The following is a 22435-nucleotide window of genomic DNA, read 5'->3' as shown; positions in this document are numbered from 1 at the left end:
TTCGGGAAATCATCATTTTGGTCCCTCGTAAAGATTTAATTGACGATTTTTTTTTTTTTGAAATACTTATGGTTCTTTACAAGGTAGTATCTATTCTGTATGATTTTTTTTTTTTTTTTTGAAATACTTATGGTTGTTTACAAGGTAGTATCTATTCTGTACTTTCTCAAACATTTTCAGTCAGTCCAAAGAATCTAAGTCCCCATCACCCGGGTTCGAATTTCTGACCATCCGGCCACTTGGATGGATAACCGGGATGCCATCACACTACATGGTACATAGTTGGCTAATTGACAAAATTTTAAACAAATCGAGAATCAAATTAGTTGAAATTGAAAATTATGAACATATTGACATGCATGCAGTTGAGAAATAATTGATGAACCAAAATGGTGATTTTTGGAGAAAGAAATGGGATGTTGAGTTAATGCAAAATAGGAGAGTAGGATTTGGGGCATTAAAGAGAGAGGCAGTGGGCTCTTTAAATGCTAGGGCTGTCCAGCTTTTAATGTGCGTTGATGAAGCTAATTTAAGCCCAATTTAAGTAGACACACCATCTTGCATGACCACCTGCAATATTTTCACTACTACCACTGCACACCAGGCCAGGCCACCTGCTATCCCTTATTAGCTACCTTCAATTCAATTCAATTCCACTCCATCTTCAATTTATTAATTATATTATTTATTATAATTCCATTCCACCAATTAATTTCTAACTCTATCTACCGCTTCTTCCAGCCATCTACTACTATATATACACTGCACACTCATATTCTCTTCTATCTATTCCTTGGCCTACTTAATTAGCTAGCTAGCTTTCTTTCATCATATACATATATATATCTCTATGGAATTCCCAGAACTCTCTTTGAGCCTGGCTGCCAGCAACTTCAACGGCGACAATGCTGCAGATTCCGACCAAGATATCAGACTTCCCATGAAGAGAAAGATTCAAAGCGGCGGCGGCGGCAGTGTTGACCTCCACCAGCCTTGGATGGAACCCCTCCCAGTAGATTGGGAACAATGCCTTGATCTTCAAGTAATTTAACTACCTCCTTTTCTTCAATTCTTTTTTTTTTTTAAATAAATTTGAGACTTTTACTATTAAATTATAAAGTTAAAGTATAAGAAATTTCGATCTATGCATATAGTAAGTTTTGAAATAATTATTCTGTTGTGTGGGACAACCTTAACCAAGTTGGTAAAGTGTTATGCGGGACAATCTCAACCAAATTAGTTCAAATTGGTCAAATTGTTGACCTGATACCTACAACATTACTTATAATTGACTATTTCAAATAGGATTGTTGTCACTAGTTCAGTAGGCAATATTTAAGGAGGGAGACCAAAGTTTGAAATTCAACAGTGTCGAGATTTTGCCTAAAGTGAACAGATTTCTTGTGCTGTTGTACACACCAATATTTGGCCTATCTGCTGGACAATTGAGTTATGGTGACTTGAATCCTTCTAAATGTTCTTTTGGGTTAGAGTATGGAGGTCCTTGAAATTGGAGATTGAGAAAGAAATGTCTATTAGGCAAGACGATTAATTCCCCCTAGCGCCCCTAAGAATGAATTTTTTTTATATATACCGGAGTGTATATATATATTATTTTGGGTTTGTATTTGAATTTAATGATTTAGGTTCTAATTAGTGGTGGTGTAATAAATATATTGTTTTCAGTCGGGGAGAATGTACTACGTGAACAGGAAAACAATGAAGAAGACATGGGAGTGGCCAAAGGAGCAGAAGCAAGCTCAGCTCAACCTCGAACTCAACATCTCAACCAGCGGCGCTCATTCCTACGAAGATCGCCATCACAAGAAACACCAGCATCCATCATCGCCGCCGTCGAACGGCGCCGGAGGAGAAAACATGATAGCGTTGCCGTGCTCCAATTGCCATCTCCTGGTCATAGTTTCTCAGACCTCCCCCTCTTGCCCTAACTGCAAGTTCGTTCAGTACTCCGCCGCCGGTAACCGGTCGCCGGCTAAGCCGTTCCATTCCGGCCTCAGCCTCTTCAACTGATGTGATGAATGATATGATGATGATCGGTACGGTACGGACGACGGGATCGGAGTGACGTTCTATATATATACATACACGTGTTGTACGTATTTTCATTTTAATAGTGTTAGCTAGGTAGGTATGTTAATGTAGATGCTTTTCCATTTTATCAGGTTACTGCTACAATGTTGCTTTTAATTAATTAATTAATTATTTTAATTTCTAGGTTTTCGAATTCTCCTCAGTTCTTATGACGTAGATCATGGTTCACCATGCGCATTATGAATTTGGTTCAGATTGAGTATTTACAGATGCATATAGTGGATGCATGATATAATTTGAAAAATGATGGATCAGATCTGCACGCTTTAACTACAAGAGTTCTTTAGCTATCTGATTGTCTATAGTAAATCACAGCGCGTCAGCGCCACGTCTCAAATCGAGTAGAAGTTGAACTCGGTCGACGCCCATCAAAAAATATTAAGTATGTTTCTAGCAAATTAAATGCCAAACTATATGTATATGAATTGATCAAGTTGAGTAAATTAATGAAGGTCATGACAATATCTAGTAAATATAATGTTTGTTTTGAGTTGCATTTATTGAACGTTATAAGTGGAGTAAAATATTTTTTTTAAGTCTTTAAATTCAAATAAAAGATAGAATGGAGCAAAAGGCGCTCACCTAGCTGGCTGCCTGGCTAGGTGAAAACTTCCAAAGCTAGTAAGGGGATATAAATACATTAGAACTAGAAGTGTCTGCAATACCTATGGAGCATTAATATTACACCTAGGGTAGTTATGAGGGAAGTAAATGTTAAAGGAGAATAAAAAATAAGATGGACAAGTCTTATTTTGTGACTTTTTTTTTCTTTAAGTACTACTGAGTTAGTGAATAGTCTCTTCAATTTTTTTTTTTAATGAGTTAATTCCAATCGAGATCTTTTGTCTTTGGTAAAAATTTTATATTTAGTCTCAGACAATTGATTTTAACATTTAACAAATTAGGTTATCATATTTTGGACACTTTTTGATCATTTCGGTGATTTTTTTTTTTTTTTCTGTGGAACTCTATTTTAGGCAATGATATTTTCGTCTTTTCAAAAAAAAAAAAATTCAATTTTTTTTTATCCTTTTCCGATTTGCATATCTTTAACCGTGGATTGCACCATCTCCTTCCCTCGACTCTTGTCTTCATCTCCTTCAACTCGACCCCAATTGTCCTTCATCAATGGTGATACCGAGTACGTGAGGACCTCCGGGTGCGGGAGACCCATGTTGCAACGCAGTTGGAAATTAAAGTTCAGGATGTCGCCACCTGGTTGGCTTTGGTCTGACCGCTATTGTTTTAATCCATGATTTTGTGAATTATCTACTATAGTTGTAGAGCCCCCCCCCCCCCCCCCCCCCCCCCCAAAAAAAAAAAAAAAAAAAGAACTCTTCTTTGTCATCAAAAATATACCCTTCCTAAAATATGGTATCACCAGAAAAAAAAAAAAAAAAAAAAAAAAGTCATTAGAAAAAACAAAAGTATCCAAAATATAACAGTTTAGAGTCTTAAATGACAAAAACGATTATTTGTGACTAAATTTTGAATTGTCACAAAAGAAAATAGACCTCCGTTGAAATTAACTAATTTAAAATAGTACTTTAGCAGAAAAGTTATCAAAAGGACTAAAAGTGTCCAAAATATAATAGTCTGAAGCGTTAAATGACAAAAACGATAAACTAATACTAAATTTGAAATTGTCACAAAAAAATAATAGACCTCTAATAGAATTAAGTCAAATATGAAAGATAAGTAGTACATTTAATGGTTTATGTGGATCGTCATTACTTTTATATAACCTCCCTATTAATCAATTTTAAAGGCAAGTTAGATATTGGGTGTAATTTGCATGTTTTGTCACTATAGACCTAGGTTGGTAAGAGTTAGACTTCTAAGATTGAGTCACAACAAATGTTCATATTCCCTTCAAGATTAAAAATGTTATTATTATACTTGTGTAGTTATGATAAAAGTAAATGTAAAAGGAAAAGAAGAAATATGATGACCTGCAAGGCCATTCTATGAGTTATGTGGATCGTCATTAATTTTATGTAAACTCTTTATTGATCACTTTTAACTGTGGTGGAATTAGTTGTGCATATTTTGTCATTTGTCTCACTATAGACCGAGGTTGGAGTGTTGAGCCTAACCCAATTGAATTATGCAATGTAATTAAAAATTATTAATGTTATTAAATTTCATAGATAAAAACGAGATATGAGATTGTTCTCTTTGAAATTTCAAATATTTTAATTATGTAACTTTTCATTCTATCACTGCAATGCAACCTGTAAATTTAAAAAATGAATGAGAAAAAATAAATTGAATTTTAGTTTAATATGCACTTATGGAAAAAATATATATATCAACCTATCATCCCAACTTTCAGGATCATGCCCTGGAGGATTTGTACCAAATCACAAAAATCTTTTCACTTGCAGCATTAGCCTTTCCAGGCTTTTTTGCCTGTTCTATAGTAAATGCTTTGTCAAGTTTATTTTGATTGTGAATAAAATGATATGTTCTTGAAGGCCCTTCAGAACACAATAATAAGCAAAGACTGCAACAGAAAAACAGTTCTTAAGGTAATCCAGATAGATTCAGCCTGAGCAATTAAAGCTAACAATAGTAAAAGACAATTGATTTATTTACATGCACACCATGGCCAGTGCATAGAAAACTATGCTTCAAGAATTAGCACCAATGTAATACTGAAAACTTATCACATCATAATGTATAGTCATGGAGTATTATTTGCAAGCTAGGATCAAAAGTAGAAGCATTTGATTTCTCTTATAGACATACACAACTAAAACAAATGGATTATTGGCAGCACAATGAGGAAAGGGCAAAGGAAACGTACAAGAAAAAAAGACAAGAATATTCAAATGATATAGCTCCAGTGATTTTGAGGAAAGATCAGAAGACTTCAGAAAGGAAAATGAATAATTTAAAGATTTTATGAGGGGAATATATGGACAATGATGCGCTCAATGCTATCAGAGGAGATAGCTTAGCAATTATTCCAGAACGAGCCTCATTATTTCCAACCATAAAAGAAATGAGAACATCACTCTAGAATCACGCTGTCTATTACAATAATATCAAATTTGAAATGAGATTGGCTAGAGTCTCAGGCGTTGAGATTTGAACTCATGACCTTTGGTCTAGCTCTAATACCAAATTAAAGCATTTGCTCTATCTCAACTAAAAGCCTAAGCTGATAGTTGAATTGCACATTAATGGCTATATGCTCAACAATCATAATTCAAATCTTTGCAAACTTCTATAGTCTGTAATGTGTGATATCAAAGTGGTACTTATCAAAAAAAATTCTCAGACACCAAAATTGGATGAGACTATTCCAAAAATAAAAGTAAAAATTGCAAGATAGGATGAAGACCTTTTCGTGTATAAAGACGAGCACAAAGCCTTTGACTATCATCTGAAAGTGATTAAGAAGTTTTCTGTTGACACAAATTGAATAAAGCATTAACATAAGTTTGGAAGCATATTAAATGTTATTAACTTGAAAACGAAAATACTGTACTTACATACCCAAGAAAGTCTTCTCCGCATCCATAAAAAGGTGATGATTATTCTTTAGGACTTCTGTTAGCAAAACCTGGAGGTTATGCTGATATTTTGCACTACCAGGAGGATGAGCCCTTGCATATTGAGCAACACAGAGAGCATTTTTCCAGGAGGACTTGAGAAATTGAAAATTTTAAAATTTTGAAAATAACATCTGGTCATTATCATCATTACTCTCTGAAAAACTGAAAAAAACTCCTTGAAAATATCATGTGGTTCTTAATAAGTTCTAACTATAGATGAAAGAAGCAGAGTTTGCAACATAATCCCAACATGAAAAAGAGTACATAAAACATGAATGTAAAATAAGGAGACTAAACTACTGCGTTCCTTACAACTGAAATACGGAGTTTTACATTACGGCGGCCTCCTTGAGTAGTTTCACGACCTGAATCATGGTAGGTCGTTTGCAGGGGTCATCATGGGTGCACGACCGCGCAATGCGAAGAACGCGCAACATTTCACCCTTGCCGCACGAAGAAGCCGATAATAATAAGCAAGGGTCCAACGCCTCACGTTCCCTCCCTTTCGCCACCATCCACCGAACCCAACCAACCAGGTTGCCTCCCTCCCCGTCGGCCTGCCCCGTCGGGGCACGCCCCGTCACCAGCTCCAGCATTACCACCCCGAAGCTGTACACATCGCCTTTAGCCGTGGCCACCATCGCCTGCCCGTATTCCGGCGGTATATACCCGAAGGTGCCGGCCAGGGCGGTGCTGACGTGGCTCTCGCACGCGCTTATGATCCTCGCCAGCCCGAAATCCGACACCCGGGGTTGGAACTTGTTGTTTAGTAGAATGTTGCTGGATTTGATGTCTCTATGGATTATGTGCGGGATGAAACCGTGGTGTAGAAAGGCCAGCCCCCGGGCTGACCCGAGACAAATCGTGAACCGGGTTGGCCAGCTGAGCCGAACCGTAGCATGATCCGGTTTGTTCCTTAGCCAAGATTCCAGGCTGCCATTCTCCATGAAGTCATAAATCAAAAACCTCTCATCTTCAAACGCGCAATAGCCAACCAATGGCACCAGATTTTCGTGCTTTACCTTTCCGAGAGTTTCCATTTCTGCAAAGAATTCCCGGTCTCCATGGATCTCCCGGCCTCCATAGAGCCTCTTGACCGCGATAACTCGGCCCCCTGGCAGTTTTCCTTTGTATACTGTCCCGAAGCCGCCATTGCCAATGATATAGCTCCGGCTAAAGTTGTCCGTGGCGGACACGATAGCTGCGTGCTTGAGCCTCAATAGAGTGTGTTCAAACGCTGCGATGTTGATGCTAAGAGGCTCCTTTGTCTGAAGCTGATGATTATCGGTATAGGAAGTAGGGTGATCTGTTCTCTTAGCACTGTCAGTACCCCTGTCCATAAGTAGGGCTTTTTGTTTCCAAAGTTTGAATGAAAGAATTGCGATTATCACGGCGAACACAAAGAGAGGTGTGGCAAGAGATATTACCACCACAAATGTACGGTTTGAAGGAAATGCAGGTGCACAGCTGCTGCGAGGTTGGAAAAATGGAGGCCGTTCTTGTAATAAGCAATACAGGCTAGGTGCTGTGCAGCTTAGAGGCACTTCACCTGTGAATTTGTTGGCTGAGAAATTTGTAAAAGTAAGGCCGTTTATGTTACAGATATCACAAGGGAAAGAACCTTGGAAATCATTCTTGGAAATGTCCAGATATGTCAATGCAGAAAGGGCGGGAAGGGAAGGGGGCAAAGTGCTGGTGAGGGTGTTGTTGTGTAGATCTAACCGGGAAAGAGATGTGAGATTGGAGATCGATGGGTCGAGAGGTCCGGAGAACTTGTTGTTGCTGGCGTTGAGAGATAACAAGGAGCTAGAGAGTCCAGTATGGATGGAGAGGGAGCCTGAGAAATTGTTTAAGCTGATATCCAGATATGTTAAGCTTTCAATGCTAAAAATAGAAGATGGCAGGGGACCTGTGAACCAGTTATTTGAGATGTCCAGCATGACTAGGCCCGTCTTCGTTGATCTGAGATTCTCAGGAATCGAGCCAGAAATGGTGTTGTGGGAAAGAGACAGGCCTTGAAGATTCTTCATGAAGAACAATTGAGGGATGAATGGACCTGCTAAGAAATTGAAAGACAAATCCAGGGTTGTTAGATACTGGAGGCCCGAGATTTCGATTGGAATAGTGCCCGTTAGCTTGTTTCTTTGCAGCAGTAGCTCTTTGACAACAGTGCATTGCTGAATGGATGTAGGAATGGATCCAATAAGTTGATTGTTGGAAAGGTCAAGTTTACCATAGTGCTGGATGAATTCGGAGTCGGGTAAAGGCATGTGTTGGAACCCATCACAGAGTTCATCTGGTATGGAGCCTGAGAATTGGTTGTCGGAGAGAACCAACGTGACAACATCTTTCAACTGAGATATAAACCTGGGAATCTGACCTGAAAACCTGTTTGCACCGAGGTCCAAAGACACCAGCTTTGTGCATTCGAAAAGCTCCAAGGGAATCTCTCCTGCCAACTTGTTTCCATGTAAAGAAAGATTTGTCAAATTCTTTAAACTCCCAATGGTCCTTGGAATATTCCCTTGGAAAAGGTTGTTGTCGAGGCGCAGCCTCTTCAGTGATGGAAGCATAGCCATTTTGTCTGAAAGCCGGCCTTCGAGCATGTTGTTGCTTAGAGAGATCTCCACTAATGTTCTTGACTCCCATAGTTGATCTGGAATGGTTCCAGAGAAGTTGTTTCTGGAGAGTTCCAGGGTGAGAAGTTGAAGCTGGGCTAGGTATGGAGGGATCTCACCAGAAAGATCATTTTTGCACAAATCCAACTCTCTGAGGCTTGAACAGTTTCTGAAAGTATTCTCAATGGTACCTGAGAAATTATTGCCAGATAACCAAAGGGTATTCAGTGATTTGGCATTGCAAATTTCTGCAGGCAAGGCACCAGAAAGAAAATTGCCTGTTACATGAAGGAAGGATAGATAAGGCAGATTCAGAGGAGGAAAAGTCCCAGTTAGGAGATTGTTTGATAACATTATTGATTCTACATGAGTCCAATTGGAAATCCAAACAGGCAAGGGGCCTGAGATCTGATTCCCATCAAGAACCAGTGTAATTAATGACTCTAACCCTGCAAGGCTGGTGGGCAATGGACCAACAAATGAGTTAAAGGACAGGTTTATGACCTCGAGCCTCGTGCAGTTTCCTAATTCAGAGGGTATTCTTCCACTCAGCCCTGAATTTGGCGCGATAAGTTGAGCAAGGTTTCTTAGCCTGCCTATGCCTGAAGGAAGTTCACCTTCAAACTCATTATGTGCAAAGTTCAATTCAATCAAGCTACTTAGCTCAGAAATTTCTTCCGGGAGCTTTCCTGTGAACTTGCAGTATTGCAGATCAATAGTCTCGAGATTTTGCAGATTCCCAATTGTTGCAGGTAGAGGTCCAGTCAGCATGTTCCATGCAAGATACAGACTTCTAAGCTTCCTCCAGTTTCCAATCTCGGGAAACAGAAGCCCAGTAAAATTGTTGAGGCGGGCGTTGATGTAGAGAACCTCTGTCAGATTACCCAGACTTGAAGGCAGATTCCCGGAGAAGAAATTCTTACTAAGATCCAGGGCCACCAACTTCCCCAGATTCCCAATCTCCTCAGGAAGTTCTCCTGAAAACGAATTTCTATGAAGAGAGAGTTCCCGAAGCTCTTTAAGTTCACCAATCGTTGATGGTAGACTACCCGAAAAGTCATTCCTGTCGAGCACAAGTACTCTCAGGCTTCGCAGGCCAGAAATAGCCGATGGAAGCATCCCATTTAGCCTGTTGCCACCCAAGTTCAGAACTTCAAGATTCTCCAGACTCCATAAGTTTGGAGATACAGCACCATTTAGGCCACATCTGCTGAGGTTTAGGTGCTCGAGGGACCTGAATTGTCCAATGCAGTCTGGAAATGGAAGACTCAGAGGGTGATGCATACATGGTAAATCAATCTCTATCACTCTCCCAGCATCACAACCAATCCCAGTCCAATTACAAGGAGAAATATTCGAGTCAAACCAACCCGGGATGGCATATCCACTATCAGCAAGGGAGTTCCTTAGAACTTTCAGTAACTCAATGTCATCTAGAGAAGTTCCAGCCATGAAGCCCGAGGGCATAATCCATAGCACAATCATCATCATTAGTACACGAGAACACTTCCATATCGCTGACATTTTCAGAGCTCAGTTTAGAACATCAGTTGATTGAAATCTGAAATAAACTATAAATGAAATCAGAACAGAAAAGCCTTCAATTGGAAAACAAAACCAAAGTCCAACCTTAAAAGGCAACAAAAACATAGAAATGCAGGTTAAGAAGTGCTTGTTTCCATTTAAGAATGTCCACCAAAACACCGTAATTAACTAATTAGCAGAACAGACTGATCATAACAAAACTTGACAGATCACAGATGTATATAAATGGACTACAGAGAAAACTACCTGAATCAACTCAAAATCTAATCTAAAGCGCGCTTGAACCTTAGTTTTTTACCATTTATGACGGAGTGATTAACCAGAAAGAAAGTAGATAGTTATACCTTAGGTTCATGTAGGAGACCAGACTAGCAACCTCCAGAAACAGCTTACAGGTTGCTGTGCGTCATGATCTCTAGCTGCAACGGAGTAGAAAGCTCGTTACTTATAAAAGAAGAAAATGCAAACAAGATTGTAGCATTCTAGATATGGAAGATATGATTGACGGACACACTAAATTTGTGATGGAGTACGTTAAAGAAAACGGAAGGAGAGGAGGGCTTGTATGGAAAATGTGAAGTGTTTGAATAGCCAAAATAGGAACGGTTATAAGGAGTGTATAATTAGAAGTTCCATTACCACTGTTTGCGTTCAAACGCGTAATCTGCTTATATGGACTGTTACTTTTTATGTATGTATGTAATCTAGTCTGGATTCAGCATTGTGCCTTTAACTCCTTTTTCTCCATATTATTCAGCAATCAGGACAATTCTTGACTTGCACCGTATGATGCAAATATTATTGATTACACCTCCATACCTAAATTGGTTGGGAATAAAACAAAGAATTCCACATAATGAACCCCTTACAGTTAGCTATTTTGTCCTTATCGAAAATAAATACTCATTTTATATATAATTTGTGAAAACTGTTCTCAAAATCATTTATCTTTAGTACAACACAACAATTCAAACTATTTGTTTGTCCGAGTAAACAATATATGTATTCAAAGGGGTGTGGCAAGCAGCATCTGTTTAGCTATACTGCAGCCTCACTTACTTTGCAGACCTCAACATTGAAGCCACAGTCCGTCAAAAATAGTAACCAAGCACGCTGTTGTTCTGAAAGTCTATCTCTTGGGCCTTTCACTTCAACGAGTTTTGCTTCACCTCTGTAATTGTCATGGAAGCGCCACAGTAATAAGTCGGGCATTCCACTAGACCAACTCCGATAATCTTGAGCTAGATGTCGGCAGATTGATGCAGTGCAAGAGCCTCCAATGCATGCAACAGCTGCTCTTAGTTCGGATAGAGAATGCCTGTCCCAGCTGACTCCCCTGCAGGCTGTCCCTTTATGTAATTCCCATGAAGTGATAAGTATCTCTTCTGCCATGCCGTGCTGAATCTTATCTAAGAGTGCTTCTATCTGGCTCTTTCTGACCTCATAGAAGCTATCAGTTTCCAAATCCAATGGTGCTGTCTGAGAAAGATGGACTACATATCTCAGAAAGTTCCATAGTAACATGAATACAGGAAAATAAAATATTTATACTAACAGTAAAAATTGAACAACCAAAAGATGGAATTTAATCCAATCATGTTTTGGCTTCCAAATCATGTCATGTTATCAACTTCAAAACAATGAACCACTCAACAAACGAAGAACTTTTATTGCCAACTGCCCAGTCTCTCTATTTGCAACCCCCTTTAAAAGCAACCTCATAGTGTGTTCCATCAGAGTATTGAGTTTCTAAATTCTACTAGCCCAAAAATAAATTTAAAAAAATAAAAATTCTTTAACCTAATAGGCTCATCAGATTGTTTAACTAAGTCATGACCCTGAATTCATATAAGCACACAAAGTACAAATCCACAAATTTGGTTACTGGAAAGAGATAACACCTGAAACTTAGTGCAAAAGACATTTGGAATATCAGCAAAGATGACATCCCACATTAGAAGCCCAAAAAGGGTTAACCAAATGCCACTTTCTGTATGAACACCCTGCCAGCCACCTCCCTCTCCAGCATAATATTGGAGAGCAAGTTGTTCTACCCCACACTGTTCACCATCTTCACCATAAAATATACTCTTCACCCCCATCTTGCAGTTCAGTGGTCTGCCTTGAACGTGGACCTAAAATAATTGGCTGAAAATATTAACCCCCTAAAACTATTTTTAGATGTCTCCTAAGACAACAATTAGATTGTCAAAATGCATGACTCAAAGCAACTAGTGGAGAATTTACCTCAGCAATCTTCCTTTTTAGAGATTTCGAATAGCTTGGTGTTTTCCAGCGCCTAGGGGGCTTACCCAATCTTAGAACCCGCCGCTGCAGGGCCAATTTTGAGCCAGCACGGACCCATGGATCCAGTAGACCATCTTCAGCAACTTGAAGGCTCTCATCAAGACATCCAACATGCTCCAGATCAATTGAAAGCCTGAGAGTCCAATATCCCCTTCTTCTATCATTTCTGAAGCTATCTAGCAGTTTCCTGAGCAAAATGATTGCATCATTGTACCTAGCCAAGTAAGACATAGTTAGATACAAATAGCACAAGAAGCTGAATTTCGAGTAGAAATATACATTAAGGTTTTTGCCCTGGTATGTGATATAAGGCACACTTCACTCGTGCATTATTGTTCAATTCCTGGAACTGCCAATTGAAAATATCAAGGTGTTCCACCAGAAAGGGCCTCAATAAATATACACAGCATCATTGAACCATTGTTATACAAATGGTGACTTGATGACAAATCATATTTTCTAACATTTTAACTAGGATAAATATATCTGATCACTTGACAAATTCATAAAATAAAGTTACCACGGTGTCCAAACTACATACCTCCTCTCATGCTCAAGAAAAGAAGTGCCTAACAAGACCACCTTAGAGTAGACAAACACAGCTGTGAAGCAAGACAAATATGCAGCCATCACTCCTGAACTTGATAGCTCCTCTTCCTTTAAAGAGCTTGAAATTTGAGAGGCGGAAACTTCTATACATTTTAACACCATCTCAGTATTATTGTCATCAAGACATTCGTCCATAATTTGGGCAACCTCAATGGCCTGTCACAGTAATTTTCAGATTAGATAAAGAAAAATATTGCTGATCAAAACATACCAAACATACCATTTCGTAAGAAAGCAGTTGACTTCTGTTTGGAAAAATTTGGTTTGTGAGTATACAGTTGTAAGCGGGATACTTCACAATACCAAAGTCAACAAGTAAAAATGATGATAGATCCTGTTCTCCATTCAGGAAAAAGAGCCTCTACATAAAGTGTGGAAATCAGAAGATAATTGGTCAAGCAAGCATAATAAATTGACATTTGTAAAATTATAAGTCAACCTAAAGAAAATTTTGGAGATTACCTCTGCACGCCAAAAGAGAGACTCAGCTAATGGAGATATCTTAATACATGTTCCAATTTTCAATAAAACCAGCCTCAGGAGATCTGGGCTGCATGAATATTTTGGGGCCAAATTGTCAAAACAACATGAACAGGATCAAAGAGTGCTACATGTAACTAATCCAAGAAAGAAACATCTTACCATAAACCATCTTTATATGAAGAAAGAAGGAAAGCAATATAATCCTGCTTTCTTGTACCATGACCAAAACTTTTGGAACTCTTCCTATTTGTTTGAGCACACTGCTAAAGTCTCACAAAAAGAAAAAATACAGTTGAGACAAACACTCAAAGAAGAAACAGCATTTTAATATGGTTGTTTCACTCAAATCAGGAAAAGAAGAAGGGAATCACTTCCAGCATGAAACAGATGAAATTTAATAGCGCACACATACAAGGGACATTTAAAAAAAAAAAAAAAAGAGCAAGAGAAACATAATTTGCTTCAAAAACTTTGGGTGTTGGGAACCAGGAAAAACTTAAATTAAAGGGGAAGCTTCAAAGCCAAGGTATTCAGGCCAATCTTATTTTCCCTGAAGAAAGAAGAATATGCACTCTAAGTAATCTCAAACTATTGTTTGTGCAGTTGAAAATTTTGAAAGATCAGGCTTCCAAATATTATGATACTAGTTGTTCTAAAGAGAGGCTATAATACAGTCACATTCAAGTGCATGATCAAAATGGCTTAACAAAAGAACTAAGAAATGTGTTGGAGAGAGGTTATGGGAGGTTGGAGAGGATTGCTCCTTGCCTTAGTTTTCAAATTCAAATAGTGTGGCTCATAGGCTTAGGCAATGTATATAAATAGGTGTTCTCCAAGTACTCTTATCCATTCGCTAAATTATACACTTCAACACTCTGTGAGTTCACAAAATGTATGGCCCGTATCTGTCCACAAAGTAGGTCTCTTGCTGTGTAGTCATCAGAAGCCAATGCAATTTAGGAGCATCAACTATGGAATCTGCCAAATTTAGATAGAACCCATCCATAATGCTCCATATTATTTTTGTTTTGATAAGTATGAAGTGCTCTGCATTTATAATGGTCATAACTATAAATAGTTTTCAGTTCATGATGAAACTGAAAATAGCAGAAACCAAAATGTTTGGTGCTGCTTAGTGTGCAGGATAGATAGCATCCAAATGTAGCTGGGAGATTAGTTGGCATGGAAAATTTATACCCCCATAAACCAGGAAACTAGGGAAGGACATCAGTGAGCCTCATAAAAGTAGCATATTGTATTAAACAAACATAAAAATAAACAAATCTCAAACTTGATTGTAAAGATGTATTGTATTGGAGATTAGGAGGGAGAGGAGCAACGGATCATACAACATACAAGTAAAAATTACTAAATGAATGACAGACAATAAACTGCAGTTGTCATTTCCATATAGTATAATTGTGCACACCTTGGATGAAATTTAAGTTGTAACATTATATGTCCACGAATATGACAGACCTTATTAACCATATGCAAGAGGTCACGTAGATCACCAACATTAAGAACATTCAAGATCTCCTTGATATCAGTGGGTTCACTCATTGATTCAAATGAGGTAACATAACCTCCGGCTGTATTGAGAAGGAAAAAAAAAATTGATGACCATCACTGACATCAAGATAACAAAAGTTTATCATACAACCGTAGAATCTCTCTACCAGAAAGTCCCCTTAGTGCATCATCACAATCAGATATTTCCGCATATGATATGTTAGACATCCGAAACCATGGCCCTGAATTTAAGGGGGGGAAAGAGCAAATTCTTAAAGATGCAAATTTGCTAATACTGGCAAACTTATCATATCATAATGTAACAGTGCATAGAAAACTATGCTTCAAGAATTAGCACCAATGTAATACTGAAAACTTATCATATCATAATGTATCACAAGTCATGGAGTATTATTTGCAAGGATCAAAAGTAGAAGCATTTGATTTCTCTTATAGACATACACAACTAAAACAAATGGATTATTGGCAGCACAATGAGGAAAGGGCAAAGGAAAAGTACAAGAAAAAAGACAAGAATATTCAAATGAGATAGCTCCAGTGATTTTGAGGAAAGAAGACTTCAGAAAGGAAAATGAAGAATTTAGAGATTTTATGAAGGGAATATATGGACAAGGATGCACTCAATGCTATCAGAGGAGATAGCTTAGCAATTATTCCAGAATGAGCCTCATTATTTCCAACCATAAAAGAAACGAGAACATCACTCTAGAATCACATCGTCTATCGTCTATTAAAATGATATCAATTTATCCCTACGACCCTACTACACAAAATGGTAAATGCTGTTGATGTTTTCTTCTTTTTATAAGTATTTATCCCCAGTTGGGATGAATTTATTTCCAGATTATCTACTTCAATAAGTACTTGAATTTTTTTACCGTGTTTGGATTGGCTTAAATTAAGAGCATATGATTTTTGAAAAGTTGTCTTCAGCTTATTTCAGTAAGCAATTTCAAGGAGCTTATCAAAACAAGTTGAAAAAACAATTTCAGTTGAAATGGCAGATTCATTAAGCTGTTTGGAGCTTATTTTATTAAGGATTTTTAGAAAACGCTCACCATAAAAACGCTAGGGCCAAGTTTCATTAAGCAAGTATGCTTATTTCGTTTAGATAAGGTTATGAAAAGAGCATCTTACAACTTCTCAGAGACCAATTAAAATGGCAAGCCCTGGTGTTTTGAATTTATTTCAAATGCACTTGTCTTAAAATTGTTAATTGGTTATCCAAACTGGTCCTTACTCACACAAAGAGCAGCAAAACAGGTTCCCAATAAGCATTGCAAAAGTCAAATTTGAAATGAGATTTTGTTGATGAAATTGGCTACAGTTCCTCATTTCACAAGAACGCAGAACATTTGGCTTGCAAAAATGCAAAGCAGAACATCATAATTCAAATCTTTGCAAACTTCTATAGTATGTAATGTGTGATATCAAAGTGGTACTTATCAAAAAAATAAAAAAAAATCTCACTAAAATAGGGCAGACACCAAAATTGGATGAGACTATTCCAAAAATAAATGTAAAAATTGCAAGATAGGATGAAGACCTTTTCGTGTATAAAGACGAGCAAAAAGCCTTTGACTATCATCTGAAAGTGATAAGAAGTTTTCTGTTGACACAAATTGAATAAAGCATTAACAGAAGTTTGGAAGCATATCAAATGTTATTAACTTGAAAACGAAAATAATGTACTTACATACCCAAAAAAGTCTTCTCCTCATCCATAAAAAGGTGATGATTATTCTTTAGGACTTCTGTTAGCAAAACCTGGAGGTTATGCTGATATTTTGCACTACCAGGAGGATGAGCCCTTGCATATTGAGCAACACATAGAGCATTTTTCCAGGAGGACTTGAGAAATTGAACATCATTGCAATCTATTTCACCAAAAGATTTATTGCATGGACAAGTTATTTGAATTGGGACCACAGCACGAGGATGTTTTGGAACAGAAGTTATGTGGCCCTGTCAAATATCTATCAGTGAAAAGTAAAGTACAAGAAATTTTTTAGATCAAGTGAAGTTGGAGGTCCAATTGATATGATTTGCAGCATGGATGGATCTTTTGAAAACAAGGTATTAGTCACTCCATACTTATAGGTTATAACTCATTTTATATTTAGTTAAAATGTTATATTAGTTGTTCATAGGATATCATGCATGTCCAAGTCACCATTAATTGTTGGAAAACATGTTGAGAATAGATAATCAATAGGGTTTAATGTGAATCCAGCTACTATAGAAATATTTGTATCAGCATACAAGTTAATTTGTGTATTCAATTGCACTTGTTGGTAGTACCTCAAATCTCAAGTCAAACTTTTCAATCAAAGGAGATAGGTAAAGAGCTATTTCACGGGGAAGAAAACCAACTGGCTGATCATATCCAGAATCTGTAGAAAGCACCTGCTTCAAAGGCAAGGGAAAGTTTTTTTAAGTACATAAATCACATAGGTTGATCAATTAATAGAAAGAAAAAAGAAAAAAAAAATACAATGAGGATTGACCTTAATTGCATTTGGATCCTTGTCATTATCAGGGTCTCTTGACAGCAGTATGCTTGCCCCAAGTTCTAACTCTGTTTCTTCAACAAACCTACGGCCAACTATGTAGGTATCAAGAGAAAGTTCGGATAAGTCATCACCATTTGCAGACTCAACCATATCATGCATACACGTCTCATGTTCTGAAAGCAACGAAGGATAACTATAGTTGCCATTGATCTTGTCATCATTCATTTGATTTTCTGTACAACCTGCTAGAGTCTTGGTGTCCGAGGAAGGTGATTCATCAATGCATCTTGTAAAATCATATAATTTAGCCGACTCAAAAGCAGTGTTGCAAGGAGTACTGCTCTCTAGCTTGCATAGAGCTTGGTCACGATTTTCAAGATCATCTAAGTCACCCAGCCTAGGAATGGTATCACAAACACTACTATGGTCTCTATTTTGAACACTGGTTGTCTCTGTACAATCTGAACTGTTAGCCTGATATTTATCTTTTGAGCAAAAGTTCAATTGAAGGAGGGTACGTTGGCTCAACTTGCGCTTTGTTCCTCTGGCAAGACACTTATCTGAAAAAACATTGAAAGTAATCAGAAAAATCCTAGTTCAGATGAAAAGAAACATTAAGCATGATAAAAGAGCAACAAAGAGTTTCTTTTCACTAACAACTTATCAAGGCCTCTTCAACAGTTCTATTTGAGTTTTCTTCTCATGAACAAGTAAAATAAAGCACTTAACTAGTAAAAGTAGAATTTTGCAAACAAATTTCTTTGCTTTTTACTCTCCCTCAGAAAATCTCTGAACTACTGAAAGTGCAGTCAGGAAATACAAAAAAAGAAGTCTAGAGTCCCAATAACTACTACTCCTTAGAAATTAGTAATGCTTTAGTATTAATCAGCTGATGCTCCTTTAAGAATTAGATCTTGAGCAATAATACTTACCTTCCCCAATTAACCCATTCATCAGAATTCACTAAGTGAAACACCACCTTAACAACTATTTTGGATTTTGTGTACACTCATGATTATGATTTTTCCTTCCATTCCACACTAAGCTTTGCATTGCCTATAAAAGTAGTCTAGCAATACCATATATCAAAGTTTGCAGTAATCTATTAAAACAGTCAACGACAAAACTAATAAACATAGCAAAATTGAATATCAATATACATCTATGTGTGCGTGCATAGTAGGAGTATAGAACCTAAATGCAAATTGATAACGTGATCATCGCCAAGAACTCTAGCTCCACAAACCGGGCAATTAACCCATTCCGTGCCACTATTCCCACTTTCATTTCCATTCCCACCGCTTTGCTGTTGATGCTGCTCAGATTCAGAACCATCGCCTCTCTTGCTCTCACTCAAGAAACCCTGCATCAAATAAATTTTCTTAAGATGCCATATCAGCGCACATAAATCTGTATGTATGTGTACCTGAGCGGCGGGTGAGGAGAGAATGTAGTTGCGATTAGGGAGAAACCGGCGGCGTCTGCCTATCAGTCTTGTGAGGCTTTCACGGCCTGTTAGCATTGCGATGAAATTAAGATTTGTATCACATGAGCCCTACTATATAGGCGCGCCCTCGTTGAGTCGTTTCCAGAGCGCGCGCGCGCAAACACAACCCGCCAAATACATCCATGTTTTTCGCAGTTTCTTCTTTAAATGCTTATTTTTGTTCATTTACAAATAACGTTGACTTAACTTGTACTCTCTTTGTTTTCATTGCTATTTATATGATGTGAGCCCTATCTGGTATTTGGTTGGTAACATAGATAAGTTAATTTTAGGTTGTTTTACTAGTCAATATGCTATTTTTTTTTTTGAATGCTACTGACTCTATTACATTGTAATATATGTTCAAATATATTTTCTCAATCTAATGAAGCATAAAGAGTCAACAATCTCATGACCTTCACATGAGAGAGGTTACTACATGACATCTGAGCACAAGGTGTTTAACGGTCAATGTGCTATCTAAGTGTTTCGTAAATATTTTATTGGATGATACGTCAAATTCTACTATTTTAAAAACTAGGATAGTGAGTTTTTATCAAATGTGAATGAGGAAATTATGAGTTTGAGTTCATCCTACAAATTTGGAGATTTTGTCATATTAAAAATAAAATAAAATAAAAAAACATAAAGTGAGACGCGACCAACCAACTGGTGCATTTCAGAGCCAATTGGCGACCACTCTGAAATGTAATCAAGTCTTTGTTTTATTTGTATTTTTTCCAATTCAAGAACGGCCAATTCTTGTGTTTTTTTAATATTTAATTTAACATACACTATTATTAAATTTATTATTTTTTATTTATTATATTCATAATTATCAATTAAATTAGATTTTCATAATTATCAATAATATTATTATTAAATTTATAATTATCAATAATATTTGAACAATTTTATAATTATAATTACGATTATTATTTAAAAAATGATTATAAATAATTAATATATGTGATAGTAAAAGGGTGAGTCCACAAAAAACTGAAAAAAAAAAAATTCAAACTAATGTGGAGAATGGTTTTGTAATCGAGTGAGATAGTGGATGATGAGCGGGATGTTTAGGCCCACAAAAACTTTAAAAAAAATCCCACACTATTGAAGATCGCAAATTATGCCCTGAAAACGTGTTCACCACATGCTGAACACGGGCCCAAACGACGTTATTTTTACGGAAAAAAAAACATAGTTAATGTGTTGTTAACGGCATTTTGCATTTTATGTTCAGATTATGAATTTACATTTATTAAATTATGAATTTTCTGTTATGAGATTATGAATTTACATTTATTAAATTATAAATTTTCTGTTATGAGATTATGAATTTACAGTTATGTAATTATGAATTTTCTGTAAATTCATAATCTCATAACAAAAAATTCATAATTCTATAACAAAAAATTCATAATCTCATAAAATAATATTCATAAATTCATCACTGCACATTCATAAATCTATGTATGCACATTCATAATTTATGAGTGTTGAAGAAGCTTGCGCGAAGAGGAAGTGAAACCGCGAAATGTGAAAATGAAGAAGAAAAGTCGCGATGTTAATTAAGAGAGATAACAATAAATAAATAAAAATAATAATAATAATAATAAATAATAAAAAATAAAAATAGCGGTGCTGTTACCGTTGGGACCGTGTTCACCATGGATGGTGAACACGATTTCATGGCATATCGATTGATTGAAGATACCCTAAAAAGAGTATAATTTTTAGTTAACTAATTGACATTAATTATGAAATTACCATTTTACCTTTGTCATCCATAACCGTTATATCCCTCTTGTTATTTTTCATTTTTCTTGCCCTTTTTTCTTTTTGTTTATGTAACAACATTAATAATTTTCATTTTTATTTCACTCATCATTGTAATCTATGATAATAACAATAATAAATATTGTAAAAATAATTTAAGAGTTAATAAATTAGTACAATATGTCTATGTCTTTATATGTCAGTTTACACACAATCAGCTACAAATCAACAATTAATTAATCAAACAGTTTTTTACAACTATCTAATAGTATTCAAGTATTAGCTAGTCAAATCATCTATCAACTATCAGCTAACTTAATAAGTTATCCGTTATCATCTATTAGCTATTTGTCAAACATCCCGCAAATACGTGATGAATAACTTTTCAATTAAAAATAGGGAAAAGGGTCAAATAGACCCTTAAACTATAGGCAAAAGAGCAATTAGGCCCATCAACTTTGACAAGGTGCAATTAGGCCCTTCAACTTGTTATTTTGAGTCAAATAACCCCAATAGCAGTTTTTTCACCTGGAATAACCGGTCAAAAAATTCCGGCGATATTTCCGGCGACAACAAATAAAAATAAAAAAATAAAAATAAAAAAAAGAACTTGCCGTTCGGTTGTCTTCTCCACTGGAGAAGGTGACCAGATCAGGTTGCCTGGTCGCCTTCTCCACTGGAGAGGTCGACCAAACTGGTCGTCCTCTCCAATGGAGAAGGCAACTTGATCTGGTCGCCTTCTCCGGCAAGTTGTTGTTTTTTTTTTTTTTTTGTTGTCGTCGGAAATATCGCCTGAATTTTTGACCGATTATTCCAGGTGAAAAACCTGCTATTGGGTTTATTTGACTCAAAATAACAAATTGAAGGGCCTAATTGCACATTTTCAAAGTTGAAGGGCCTAATTGCTCTTTTGCCTATAGTTTAAGAGTCTATTTAACCCTTTTCTCTTAAAAATAATAACAAAACTCTATTGATGGCATTCTAGATTGGGGTTAGAGTGTGTGTTACGCTATGTAGATGCATAAATAATTACTAACAAAGTACAATAATGACAATTTAAAGCCAATTACAACATGGTATTGTTGTTATACTATCTTGAGCGGACGCAATAATAAGCTAAGTACAATTAGTAAATAAGAGATGTTTATCAAATGAGAGTGTGTAGATTATCCAAATAATAAATGATGAAGAGTTACTTAGGTGTATTTCGTTTGAATATGGAAATTAGAATTGGAATATGAATCAAATACATGGTAATTGAAATGAGTTTAGTTAATATATTTTGCATGTTTAGTAGTAGGGTAAAATTAAAATGATTAGATATTTGGTTATGCATGTATGACTATATAATCATAATAAATGTTAAAACAAAATACAAAATACAAAAAAAAAAAAAAAAAAAAAAAAAGACACTGACCCTTAAAATTGAGTAAGTGACGATGAATTTGAGTAAACAATGCAGTAAGGAAGTCGATGAAGTGAGGATGTCATGAAATTATGAAGGATAAAGATTAATTAATGAAATGATACGTGATTTAAATTATGTAATGAGTATTGAAATTATATGAATAGTCAAATCATATACATGCGTTTAAAAAAAGTTTTCAACCAAACAATATGTATGACTTTCATTTTCACATATTGTATCTAAGTAACCACATGAACCAAATACACAATTATATTGTAATGATTCTCATATGCTATTGTGACGTGCTACAAGTGGGGGCTAACATGGCATCTAGTTGTCTCTCATAGTCAATTGATTATGTGGTTAGAGCATCCACACTTGTGGATATTGTGGGGAGAATTCAGAATTAAATCTTCCCTTCATGAGATAATAGCTAGTGTGGACATGAGATAATTGAAAAATAATCTCCCTGCAAATGT

The 22435-nt window shown here is 36.4% G+C and overlaps 3 protein-coding genes across 5 annotated transcripts; 1 reads left to right on the top strand and 2 right to left on the bottom strand.

The window, feature by feature from the left end:
* Positions 1 to 738: 738 nt before the first annotated feature.
* Positions 739 to 2230, top strand: LOC109162013. The gene is made up of 2 exons (XM_019310643.1): positions 739 to 1042; positions 1687 to 2230. Exons 1-2 carry the CDS (start codon positions 851 to 853, stop codon positions 2029 to 2031), a joined length of 537 nt encoding a protein of 178 aa, XP_019166188.1. The 5' UTR covers positions 739 to 850; the 3' UTR covers positions 2032 to 2230.
* Positions 2231 to 5865: 3635 nt separating this feature from the next.
* Positions 5866 to 10635, bottom strand: LOC109162010 (leucine-rich repeat receptor protein kinase MSP1-like). Of its 2 annotated transcripts, XM_019310638.1 has the most exons (3): positions 10478 to 10635; positions 10183 to 10257; positions 5866 to 9864 (listed from the first exon to the last, which is right to left on the bottom strand). In XM_019310638.1, the coding sequence occupies exon 3, from the start codon at positions 9815 to 9817 to the stop codon at positions 6005 to 6007; it is 3813 nt and encodes a 1270-aa protein (XP_019166183.1). In that variant the 5' UTR covers positions 9818 to 9864; positions 10183 to 10257; positions 10478 to 10635; the 3' UTR covers positions 5866 to 6004. The 2 variants fall into 2 exon arrangements, with proteins under 2 accessions (XP_019166183.1, XP_019166184.1); XM_019310639.1 differs by lacking the exon at positions 10478 to 10635 and having other exon boundaries at positions 5866 to 9854; positions 10183 to 10216.
* A 92-nt stretch (positions 10636 to 10727) lies between these two features.
* On the bottom strand, positions 10728 to 18951 carry LOC109162011 (fanconi-associated nuclease 1 homolog). 2 transcript variants are annotated; one of them, XM_019310640.1, is made up of 15 exons: positions 18710 to 18951; positions 18478 to 18646; positions 17278 to 17843; positions 17072 to 17176; positions 16471 to 16735; positions 16317 to 16379; positions 14917 to 14991; positions 14717 to 14829; positions 13397 to 13500; positions 13217 to 13304; positions 12975 to 13115; positions 12687 to 12910; positions 12086 to 12359; positions 11740 to 11973; positions 10728 to 11317 (listed from the first exon to the last, which is right to left on the bottom strand). In XM_019310640.1, the coding sequence occupies exons 1-15, from the start codon at positions 18803 to 18805 to the stop codon at positions 10877 to 10879; spliced, it is 2958 nt and encodes a 985-aa protein (XP_019166185.1). In that variant the 5' UTR covers positions 18806 to 18951; the 3' UTR covers positions 10728 to 10876. The 2 variants fall into 2 exon arrangements, with proteins under 2 accessions (XP_019166185.1, XP_019166186.1); XM_019310641.1 differs by having other exon boundaries at positions 13397 to 13497.
* Between the last annotated feature and the right edge of the window lie 3484 nt (positions 18952 to 22435).

Source organism: Ipomoea nil, unplaced genomic scaffold, assembly GCF_001879475.1.
Source record: "Ipomoea nil cultivar Tokyo-kokei standard unplaced genomic scaffold, Asagao_1.1 scaffold2926, whole genome shotgun sequence".
Lineage (NCBI taxonomy): Eukaryota > Viridiplantae > Streptophyta > Magnoliopsida > Solanales > Convolvulaceae > Ipomoea > Ipomoea nil.
Note: the sequence above shows the minus strand (reverse complement) of the source record. Positions and strands in the feature narration are given on the sequence as shown.